This window comes from Xyrauchen texanus, chromosome 17 (genome assembly GCF_025860055.1).
Source record: "Xyrauchen texanus isolate HMW12.3.18 chromosome 17, RBS_HiC_50CHRs, whole genome shotgun sequence".
Lineage (NCBI taxonomy): Eukaryota > Metazoa > Chordata > Actinopteri > Cypriniformes > Catostomidae > Xyrauchen > Xyrauchen texanus.
This window is the reverse complement of record NC_068292.1, coordinates 32,702,882-32,715,051: the sequence shown is the minus strand read 5'-3', so window position 1 is coordinate 32,715,051 and position 12,170 is coordinate 32,702,882. Positions and strand designations below refer to the sequence as shown.

Genomic DNA, 12,170 nt, shown 5'->3' with positions numbered 1-12,170 from the left:
TGTATTTAAATTTTATTTAATATATAGTTCAATATATAGTTCGTATCAATTAGTGGATTGCATGTATGCCTCAAAGTCTGTGTAAGCAATCCTTTTACAAGAATTGTATCACATTTATTTCTGATTTGTATGTCGAAATCTGAAATTATGTTTTTAATTTGGAATCCGGCTGCAGAAAGCAAAAATACAACAAGTATTGCATATGTTGTTTCCAAACAATTATTTCTAAAAGAGTACTAAAAGAATCCTAAATGGAACCATTTCGGAATCAGAACCATTAAGAGGAATCGGAACCAAAGTGATGAATTCCTGACTATTCCCATCCCTATTTTTGAGGACGATCAATCCATTTCCCCCGTCATTTGGAATAACAACATTTATTTTCTGCTGCCTTAGTTTAATTCTTAAACCTTTTTAGTGCTCATCAAACTTTAATTTTGTATTGTCGTGAAAAGAGCAGAACAAATCATTAAAACATTATCCCCATATTCACAATATCCAAGCATGTGTGTGTGTGTAATATGAGTATAAATAGCCCAGCTGCTGCCAGTTTAGGTCAGGGCAATTTGCCTCAGGCTCCATTGCATATGTACACTTTCTCTTTGCTCAGTCTTGGATCACACGGTCTCATTCTCCAGTGTGACAGAGAGTCATGCTCTCTCCTGGAGTTTCACATTGTGAAATGACCCCTTCTCGCTCGCTGTCAATAGAGACAGGTGCTGGGGATAAATAGTTGTCTGGGTGCAGTTGGTGCCTGCGCCGCTGAGGACGCATACAATCTGTGTGGTACAGTAGTAATGAGAAACTCTGGCTCTCAAGATGAGAGATTGAAAGAGCCCTCAGCATTTTAAGAGTTCTTTCATTTCTGTAACCTTGGGCCTTTATCCATGCATACCTTTTGGGTTGTTACTGTAACTGTACCGGTAGATTGTTGGTGCATTTCCACGTCTTTCTTGTTTTTCCCCTTCTGTCGGTGGAGAGCTACATGTCTTTAGTTTTCTGTTTTGTCAATCTGAAAACCCCTTTTTTCTGCTAAACTTGCTAAAAAGTCCAGATAAAACCATCTTGATAGTTGGGAACTGGTTCTGTGTGGTTTCTAGCTCGTCAAAGCAGGTCATTAGATGGTCCAAGCAAATGAGCAACCATCATAAACCTAATAGACCATCTTGGTCAACCTGCCCTGCTAAAAAGACCAGCTTAGACTAGTATGGGTTTCTAGGCTGGTTTATGCTGGTTAGTTCTGGTTAGGTGCTGGTCTAAAAATGGTTGACCAGTGAAGTCTTGCTGGTTAAGCAAGTAAAAAAGCCTTGTAGGGATACCAACACACCAGTGTCCCATGCTGGAGATGCCAAAATGCTGGTCTTTTCAATATGATGGGAAGAGCTGGTAGCCCACCTTGGCTAAGCTGTAAAAGATCTGACTGAGCTATTTAACTATGCTCCAAAATACTGCCTGAAGTTGTTGATCAGTTTGTACAATGCTCAGTCAAAGCTAATATGACCTATTTTATTCAGCAGGGGTTCCCAAGTATTCCTTTGGATTTGAACTGTATGAATGAATGTGCTTTGTTTGCCAATTTATGCAGTATGTTAATTTATTATAGGTCCTATGCCTATTTGGTCTTTAAATATGCTGACGTGTATGTTTGTGTTTTCCAGCTGCCTGTAAAGACCACCAGCGAGCTCTGGAGGTCACGCAGCGCTCAGAGGAGATGGGACTGATCCTGGGAGTATGTGCCGGTGGGCTGGTGGTCCTAATTCTACTACTGGGGGCCATTATCATAATCATCAAAAAAGGGTGAGTTTTTCAGTCAGAATGAAGACCTGAGAGCCAAACACGCTTTGCTTAAATCATGTCTTGGGTTGTTGATGGGAAGCAAAACAAAAATGACTTTGAATTTGTAGTCACTGACTCAAGTCCATGGGCAGTTTTCAAGTACAGTATGTCTTTGTAATGCCTTTCAAATGATGCTTAATCTGTTCCTGAGAAACCAGCCTTTAGTGTGTTCAGCTATGACTAACTTAAACCAGCCCATTAAGGTTTACTGCTTAGATTATACGGCTCAGTCGAAGGGCACCCAGGTATTCTCTCTCACATTCTCGGTGGAGAGAATGCCACGGGTTTTCATCTACTGAGATTATCTGAGTGTGAAATATTTAATTAAAGAGAAATGCTATTCAATTACTCACTTAATTAGGCCCTGCCCGCTGCCGCACTGAACCAGAAATGAGCCAATAATTGGGCGGGAAAAAGTGTGCTTTCTAAGAAGCTCACACTTCTTAAAATGTCATCAGATCCAGTGGCAAATGAGAGACACAGGCATCTTGTTCCTCATAGGAGAAGATGAATCTACACAATGACCATCTTAAAGATTCATCTTCAACAACAGATTAAGGCCATTCGTCATCTCTCTATCATGTGATTGTCTCACCTGCATGAATAGCAGTTGATTAGATTGTTCTTTTTATAATTGTTATACTGGTTTATATTTGTTGGAAAATCTGATGGTAGCTGGTTTTAAATGGTTTCAACACTGCCAAGGCTGGTTTAGATGGTTAATCAGATAGACTACAAGCCATTGGGGCCAAGGTTGCCCTGGTAGACCATCTTTAAAATCCTTAAAACTTTAAAAATAAGAAGCTTATTTTTCTTTACCTATTGGTGAGTTGTTGTATTTTTTCTTCTTTTTTTTAAGCATAAATGTAACAATATCGATTGGAGAGATTTATGCATAAAACATCTTGCCAATGGCAATTAAAAAAAATGAATTCAAGACATATTCTCTCAATAACTATCTAATTATCTTGCACATTTTTGGTTCTCAAGTAAATTGATCTTGCTATAAAGATGTTTAGATTTTGTATTTATTAAAAAAAATTTTACTGTTAAACAAGACAATATATATATATATATATATATATATATATATATATATATATACATATATATATATATATATTTACATAAGCTAAACATCTGAGTGCTGCAACCCCTCAATGCAACCGGAGATTAAGTGTCATTGGAATGCTTCTCTCTCAGCTAGCAATGGGAATATTTTTTGCTGAAATAGATAGAGAGATATCGTACACTCATGGAAAAACAGAAAATGCTGAGCCATTATATCCAAATGTGCCCCAAAATTGTGTTACTAAATGGATGCATGCAAAAGTTCTAACACGTGTAATGTGGATGCAAATGGAAGTGTTCTCCAAGCGATTCATTGGACAATTTAGCGACTCTGAATACTGCAGATGTTGAGCTAAATTGCACCACGGAACTGCCGTGAAGTTGCGACAGCCAAGAGTGAATATAAAAGTACCTCACAGCAGGCCACTTTGTTTAACTCGTTAAAAAGCCACAAGACAGTTTTTTAGATTAGGCCGCCATTTCCCGCTCTGGCTGAGGTTTTGTGCTTAGCTGCATGTGTTCCATTACATTCATGGCAAATGCAAGCTGCTGACGGCTTGCCATTTTTCATTCTAATCAGAGCTCTGCCAGTGCTTGCATCTCATGTCCCTTCTTCTTCTTCTCTTTCTTCTCTTCCTCTATTTTTTTTTCTTCTCCAGAAGGGATTACTACTCATACTCTTATTATCCGTAAGTGGCTTCTTCTCCATTGCACATCATCATTTCTCATGGCTTTTTTGTGCGCTTTTTAGAGGGGGAACGGCAGTGGAGTGATGATCTCTCTCTCTCTCTCTCTCTCTCTCTCTCTCTCCAACAACTCCCCTAATTCCGATCATTTATTTCCCCCTTTCCTTTCACATTCCTTTTTTGTACCTCCCCCTCTCTTTTTGTCACCCTGTTCTCTCTGTCTCCACAGTAGGAAGCCGGGGAACATAAATAAGACCCCCATTACATACAGGCAAGAGAAGAGTAATATGATGGGCTCCATGGAGCGCAGTTTCACTGATCAGAGCACTCTGCAAGAGGACGAGAGGATGGCCTTGTCATTTATGGACACCCACACATGCAGTACCCGCAGTAAGACATGACATATGCGCTCACACTCTGCAAAATTTCAACCCACTTCAACTTGAAAAGTTTCATTGACATCTTAAAGAGATAGTACACACAAAAATGTTAATTCTGACATAATTTACTCATATTCACGATGTGTCTGTGTTCTTCTATTCAATGAGAGTGAATGGGGACCAGAGGCTGTCAAGCTCCAAAAAGGACAAAAAAGGCACCATGAAAGCCTCATGAAAGTAGTCCATATGAATTTTCAAATCATTTGAAGCAATTCAGTAGCTATGTTTGTTAAATTTGAGTCATTATTCACTGAAAATCTTGCTTTGAAAATCTAGCTTGACAGCCGTGGTTACCATTCACTTTCACTGTATTGAAAAGTGGAGTTTGGACACTGCTATGAATAACTCCTATTAATAAGGAGTTCATATTCAATCAACATTAACTTTCAGTGCATGTTTTTTCCATGGAAAATAAATGGTGATTGAGGCTTACATTCTGCCATATACACTCACCTAAAGGATTATTAGGAACACCATACTAATACTGTGTTTGACCCCCTTTCACCTTCAGAACTGCCTTAATTCTACGTGGCATTGATTCAACAAGGTGCTGAAAGCATTCTTTAGAAATGTTGGCCCATATTGATAGGATAGCATCTTGCAGTTGATGGAGATTTGTGGGATGCACATCCAGGGCTCGAAGCTCCCGTTCCACCACATCCCAAAGATGCTCTATTGGGTTGAGATCTGGTGACTGTGGGGGCCATTTTAGTACAGTGAACTCATTGTCATGTTCAAGAATTCCAATTTGAAATGATTCAAGCTTTGTGACATGGTGCATTATCCTGCTGGAAGTAGCCATCAGAGGATGGGTACATGGTGGCCATAAAGGGATGGACATGGTCAGAAACAATGCTCAGGTAGGCCGTGGCATTTAAACGATGCCCAATTGGCACTAAGGGGCCTAAAGTGTGCCAAGAAAACATCCCCCACACCATTACACCACCACCACCAGCCTGCACAGTGGTAACAAGGCATGATGGATCCATGTTCTCATTCTGTTTACACCAAATTCTGACTCTACCATCTGAATGTCTCAACAGAAATCGAGACTCATCAGACCAGGCAACATTTTTCCAGTCTTCAACTGTCCAATTTTGGTGAGCTCTTGCAAATTGTAGCCTCTTTTTCCTATTTGTAGTGGAGATGAGTGGTACCCTGTGGGGTCTCCTGCTGTTGTAGCCCATCTGCCTCAAGGTTGTGCGTGTTGTGGCTTCACAAATGCTTTGCTGCATACCTCAGTTGTAACGAGTCGTTATTTCAGGCAAAGTTGCTCTTCTATCATCTTGAATCAGTCGGCCCATTCTCCTCTGACCTCTGGCATCATCAAGGCATTTTCGCCCACAGGACTGCCGCATACTGGATGTTTTTCCCTTTTCACACAATTCTTTGTAAACCCTAGAAATGGTTGTGCGTGCAAATCCCAGTAACTGAGCAGATTGTGAAATACTCAGACCGGCCCGTCTGGCACCAACAACCATGCCACGCTCAAAATTGCTTAAATCACCTTTCTTTCCCATTCTGACATTCAGTTTGGAGTTCAGGAGATTGTCTTGACCAGGACCACACCCCTAAATGCATTGAAGCAACTGCCATGTGATTGGTTGATTAGATAATTGCATTAATGAGAAATTGAACAGGTGTTCCTAATAATCCTTTAGGTGAGTGTATGTCCTTATTTATAATAGTTATTTACAGCAGTGTCCTAACTACATCTTCTTTTTCACAAAAGAAAGAAAGTCATAGGGTATTGGAACAACAAACGGTGAGTACATGTTGTCATTTAATTATTTTGGGGTTAAAATGATGGCCTTTACATTTTCACCACACAAGTAACTTAGAGTGTTGAATCCAACCACTCTGAATTGACTTATAATTAAACTAATGAAAGAAATCGTTCAAACTCTGAAAAGTCATTATGTCGATTAGAAATGCCTGAAATTATAGTGACCTGTCAATTGGATGGAAACAAACATGTTGTTTTAACATAATAATTAAATCCTTTTTAACAGTATAAGAATTATGTTTTTATTACACTTTTAATACACAACATCCTGCGGCGCACACGGCACAAACTCGCAGGTGCTACAAGCAAGAATGACAGGCACTGACAAGAAAGAACAAATGAACAGTTGGATACTTGCAGAGACATACAGTTAAAGTGAGGCTCAAGTCACCTCCTGTTAATTTCTACTCATTTGTAGGCTGTGTGAAAGCTTCATCAAAACCATGGTCCCTCTGTAAGCTCTTACTCTATCTCAGCTCTGAAATATAAGAAGTGTTACTATCCACAGATTCACATAAGTTCTAATATAGCACCTAATCTACCCTGGTGGAAGGGCATAAATCATGATATATATATATATACATAAATCCAGTAGGAGAAAAAGAGAAAATTGCATACCTCAAACTTTACTGAACATAAAGTACACTAACAGTGAGATTCCACCCAAAACTGAAAATTCTGTCATCTTTTACTCACCCTCATGTCATTCCAAACCAATTATACTTTTTTCTTCTTCTGTGAAACACAAAAGGAAATCTTTGGCTGTGTTAAGGCAGCTGTACACTGTACAACTCTGGCCATAATTCTGCCGTCTGAGATACATTAATGAATCCAAAAGGATTTCTCTCTTCGCAGGGCAAAATCGGAAATCTTACAACGTTCAGTGTGACATGTTCACCAACGGTCAATTAATAGCCTTTGCGATGATCTTCAGCCTCCGACAAAGTTTTGGCAGTGTCTGAAATTTTACATCGCAGCCTTATAGTGTGACTGCTATTACGACGGCCTGATGCGATATTCCACTCCTCTCTCACACTGGAAAGAAACCTGCTCCGTGTTTGCACCACCATAGCAACATTTGTGCCCAGTTATCACTCTACTCAAGCACTTTCAATATATTTACTTCTTTTCATTTTATATAAAATGTTTTGATAAATAAATAAGCAAATACTTGGAGGAAAGTGTAACACATCAGCAATATGAAAACATTATTTTTATTTATCTGAATTAAATAAATAGAGAGCTTAGGCTACAAAATGAAAATCAATAAATGATTCCAATTTTATTTCTAAATAAATAAATAAAATAAAATAAAATAGATAAATTGAACAATTTATACTAGTAAGTATTTCAGAGTCAGAATAAGCTTTATTGCAAATTATGCTTACGCATGCAAGGAATTTGTCTTGGTGACAGGAGCTTCCAGTGCACAACAATACAAAAACAATACAAAAACTTAATTTATGGGACTTTTAAATCCAAATCAGCAAATACATTTGGATACAATTATAGAAATGCATCTTCCATAGGTTATTTGCAAGCGTGATATATTATCAGCCCTTATGAATTTTCAATATTTTGCGTGGCCGAAAGTTTACTAATCTAAAAGAGGAGAAAGACACACTATAACACACCTTTTTTGTTTTCTCCAATGTGAACAGAGAATTTAAAATTGATTTGTTTCCACAATGAATATTTGCTTGTGGTAGCTCATTATTATTGTAGGCAACCTCCCGCTCTCACGTTTATTCTCAACATCTGTAATTTTCTGTATTTGTGATCAAGCTGTCTTATTATAGGCCTATTTGACAAAATCAATCTTTCATGTAAATGTAAAACTCTTTCTTGCAAATGTAAAACTATGCTTGTGATGGAGTGGTATTGGAGCAATGGAAATGCTGATGTCCTGACTTTTAGAGAGAAAAAAAATGCTCCTCCGTGTTCTGGGTAAATTTCGCTCTTTCGCTATTTCGCTCCTGTTACACTCCCGTATGTGAGCCACGTTCAGTGATTGTGACGATTGGGACCACAGTCGGCTACGATGTTTATTGTGCAGTCTGACATAATGTTGCACATTGTGCCAAGGCAATATCGATGCGTTCATAATGTACAGTCTGACAAGCAACAATCGTAAAGGACTATTATAAATCGTACAGTGTGCACCCGCCTTTAGTCATAGTCACCATTAATTTTCATTGCATAGTTTTCCATACAATGAAAGTGAATGTTCATTCTTCCTAACATATCCTTTTGTGTTGCATTGAAGAAAGAAACTCAATCAGGTTTGGAACAACATTAGGACGAGTAAATTATGACAATTTAAATTTTTGGTTGAACTATCCCTTTAAAAATATACTAGTTTTTATATGACTTGTGTTTTAAAGGCATCATGGCCGAGATTTTCAATATGGTAGAAATTAGAGCAGGCAAAAAATTTAAAAAGACTGAAAACTTCTAATAATATTAGTTTCAAAGGTATCTGACTCCATAGGCACTGAATAGTTGATGTCTCAAAGAGAGAGATCTCTTGATCAAAATGAAGTTTTAATGGCACGTCTCAGAGCTGTCTCGCTACATTTCAAGTGTCTACTGCGTGGAATGTACTGTCTGCATTTCCTCTTCCTTATTGCCGTTGAGAAATGAGTAGCAGGCTGCTAATTTATTTGAATACACAGCCCTAGTCATGAATTCATAATTGCTCCGTGATCATATTTATGAATACTAATTATAAACACAGAAGATGAAGTGCCGTATGGGAATGATAATTCTTAGATTAACCCCATTATACTTGTTTAGACTTTTGTTGTTTTTATAAAATCCTTATTAATCATTTTATAAAACTTTTTCTAGGATGTATGATCTGATTACTGTTGTGCAGATACATTATGCTTGTGTTCATTTTATATATACAATTTCCAAAAGGGATTGTTCATTCAGAAATTCTTGGTTTGTGTCACTAAGGCGATCCACGGAGCTCCATGAATGAGTCCAGTAGTCTGCTGGGTGGATCTCCCAGAAGACAATGTGGGCGTAAAGGATCACCCTATCACACGGGTCAGCTTCACCCAGCAGTTCGGGTGGCTGATCTCCTGCAACACATCAATCAAATGAAAACAGCAGAGGGTTATGGCTTTAAACAGGAGTATGAGGTGGGTGTGTCAGCGTATCAATCAAATCTTAATGAGTTGATATCTCAGATGTTGATTGAATGGGTTGATATCCCAGATGTTGATTGAATGGGTTGATATCCCAGATGTTGATTGAATGGGTTGATATCTCAGATGTTGATTGAATGGGTTGATATCTCAGATGTTGATTGAAGGCATATAACATTGTGTCATAATTTACTCACCCTCATGTTTTTCCAAAACTGAATAACTTTTTTCTTCTATGAACAACTCTGCCAAAGAAGATGTTAGTGAGAGTATTAGGGACTGATTGCCTCTCACTTTCCTCTCACTTTGCCCATTCACTTTCATTGGATCTTTTTTCCATACATTGAAAGTGAATGGTGACTAAGGCTGTCAGTCAATAACGTTCGGCCTAACATAAACTTTCGTGTTCCCTTTTGTGCTGAGAGTTAATAAATAATGACATATTCTTTATTTTTGAGTGAATTAACCCTTAAACAGACAAGATTAGTATTTTTGTTTTGTTTTCCTATTTTATTTTTGTTTACAGAAACACCATCTGTATGTAGATGATGCGGATTGGACACATCATCAGTGATGAACCCAGGGTCGTCGGGTGTTTCGGGTCTAATCATCAGACACACTCACCTGGGTGACCCAACCGGGGATGATCAGTCCCCAGCTTGTGTCCAAGCGGCACGCTACACCATGGATCCCTCTTGATCCACAACCACCTTGAAGCTTTTTCCACAGCTTCAGTGATGTTCCTGGTAGCTTTTCTTTCCTACAACCCACTGATGCCAAGGAGCCTTAGTGCCCGGTGCAGAGACTGCCCTGGAAATCCCCTGCAGCCCACCTCGATAGGCTCAGAGCGGGCCTTCCATCCATTCCCTCTACAGGCCTCTAGCAGCTCAAGGTGTTTGGCCCTCTTCCACTCATTGGCTTCCTCTATGCGGTCTTCCCAGGGGACTGTAAGTTCCAGGATCACTACTTGCTTTGAGGAGTCAGATGTTAAGACCACGTCTGGCCTGAGTCTTGTTTTCTCAATGTGCTCTGGGAACATCAGCTGTCTCCCGAGGTCCACTTTCAGCTGCCAGTCATGAGCCGTTGCTAGCAGCCCTGTTGAGGTCTTCCGCTCTGCCTGCGTTTTCTCCCCTGCCCTGACGAAGGCGATGTTGTGCCTTGCTGGGAGCTGCTGTTTGCTCTGTGCAAATGATATCCGCTACTGCCTTCAACACCTGGTCATGGTGCCATGTGTACCTCCCCTCTCCCAGGGCTTTTGGGCAAAAGCTCAGGATGTACTCTAGAGAACATCTTGCCAGACACAGTGGGCATGCTGAAGTTTCCACAAGACCCCAAGTATGCAGATTGTATGGGCTTGGGAGGACATCTTATACTGACTGAATCAGAAATTTGAGTCTCGCTGGTTCTGACTTCCAAATTTCTGTCCAGGTGATCTTTGGTAGATGCATGGTCCCAGGTCGTCCAAGCTCCCTGCTGACGCATGGCCACTGTCTTACTGTGGCGCTCCTCCTCTACCTCAGCACGAATCTCCTCCTGGTCCAGCTGCCGTCTCTCACTCCCCTGCACTTTGTCATAGCGGGGTCTTGTATGCCTACCAAGCCCTGCTCGTCCGACTGCCACAGAACCTACCAAGACACCATGTCTCAGCCTTGCTTCTGCCTGCTCAACTGCCTCCTGAGCCCACCACATCCTTCCAGTTCTCACTGTGATGCCAGATGAGTCCCTGTAAAGTAGGACCTCCCTGGCTCTGGTGATTTTAAACTCCTCTGTCAGTCCGGTGAAGGGAAGCTGCAGCTTGTTTGTGTGCCCATATAGAGCAATACTGCTAAGGCTCTTCGTAGGCCCAGCCACCTGCGAAGGAACTGCTGTTTCGCTCAAAGCTCTCCATGGTGGTTATCGGGACTTTGTATATCAGCAGTGGCCAAAGGAGTCTTGGCAGGATTCCGTGTTGATAGATCCATGCTTTGAACTTTCCTGGGAGTCCTGACTTGTCCACTGGTGACAGCCATGATTTCAGTTCCCTCTGTGTTGACTGGACTGCCGCGGTGTCTCTCAGGGTTCCATCGAAGATCTTCCCCAGGAGATCTTCTTGGACACTGATGGAACTAGGAATCCCTCCAGGTGGAAGCGATACTTATCGACCACTATCCCCTTCCTCAGGACCAAGGACATGGATTTGGCTGGCTTGAAAGCCATCCTTGCCCACGTGATGAACCTCTCCAGCCCACGAAGCAGCCAGCGGCATCCTGTCACTGAAGTTGATGTGACTGTTAGATCATCCATAAACGCTCGTATAGGAGGTTGGCGAATACCAGATCTGGACAAGGGGCCCCTGCATTCCACTTCTGCTGACTTGATGAGCATATTCATTGCCAGGGCGAACAACACCACTGAAATGGTGCAACTAGTAATGATGCCTTTCTCTAGGCGATGCCATGCCAATGTTATTGTCCCGGAGGTGACTCTCAAACTGAAGCTGCCGTAGTAGTCCCGAATGAGTTCTTGGATCTTCTCTGGGACATGGTATGCTGCCAAGGTTTTTGTCACCAGCTTATGTGGAATGGATCCTTAAGCATTCACAAGGTCAAGCCAGAAGACTGACAGGTCGCCTCGGTTTTCCTTTGCTTCACGGATTAACTTGGTTGATCACTCCGGTATGCTCTATACAGCCTGGCACGCCTAGAACGCCTCCCTTCTGCACTGTGGTGTCTATATAGGAATTCCTCAGGAGGTACTCAGTAAGCTGGTTTGCAAGGATCTTGAAAAAGACTTTGCCTTCCACACTTAGCAGCGTGATGGTTCGGAACTGCGTGATGTCACTCGCCTTCTCCTCCTTTGATATCCAAACACCTTCTGCATGCCTCCACTGCTTGGCTACTTTCCCCCTCCACCATGCTACCCTGATGAGTCTCCATAGCCTCTGCAGGAGTCTCGGGCAATGCTTGTATACTTTGTATGGCACTCCAATCGGCCCTGGAGCTGAACTTGTCTGCGCCTATCTGACTATATCCCGGACTTCTGCCAGGGTGGGCTCTTTGTTGTTAAACTGGATGGATGGGTCTGGTGGTGTAATTGGCTCTCCAAGGGGGGACAGGTCTTCCTCTCTCCTACGGTCACTGTAGGTGTCACTGAGGTGTCGGTTGATTTCCTCTTCTAGGCATGTGAGGGTCCCGCTCCGCTTCTGCCCAAGCAGCTG

The 12,170-nt window shown here is 41.3% G+C and overlaps 1 protein-coding gene across 7 annotated transcripts in view; it reads left to right on the top strand.

Annotated features, from left to right (window-relative positions):
* Positions 1-12,170, top strand: part of ptprub (protein tyrosine phosphatase receptor type Ub) — a 309,428-nt gene that overhangs the window by 243,677 nt on the left and 53,581 nt on the right. For 5 of the 7 annotated variants that reach the window (XM_052147302.1, XM_052147305.1, XM_052147303.1 and 2 more), the window contains exons 14-17: positions 1,659-1,797; positions 3,567-3,596; positions 3,823-3,983; positions 8,781-8,968. In XM_052147302.1, the coding sequence (XP_052003262.1) occupies positions 1,659-1,797; positions 3,567-3,596; positions 3,823-3,983; positions 8,781-8,968 (518 nt within the window). The remainder of the gene's footprint in view (positions 1-1,658; positions 1,798-3,566; positions 3,597-3,822; positions 3,984-8,780; positions 8,969-12,170) is intronic. The other 2 variants (XM_052147307.1, XM_052147306.1) reach the window with 1 other exon arrangement.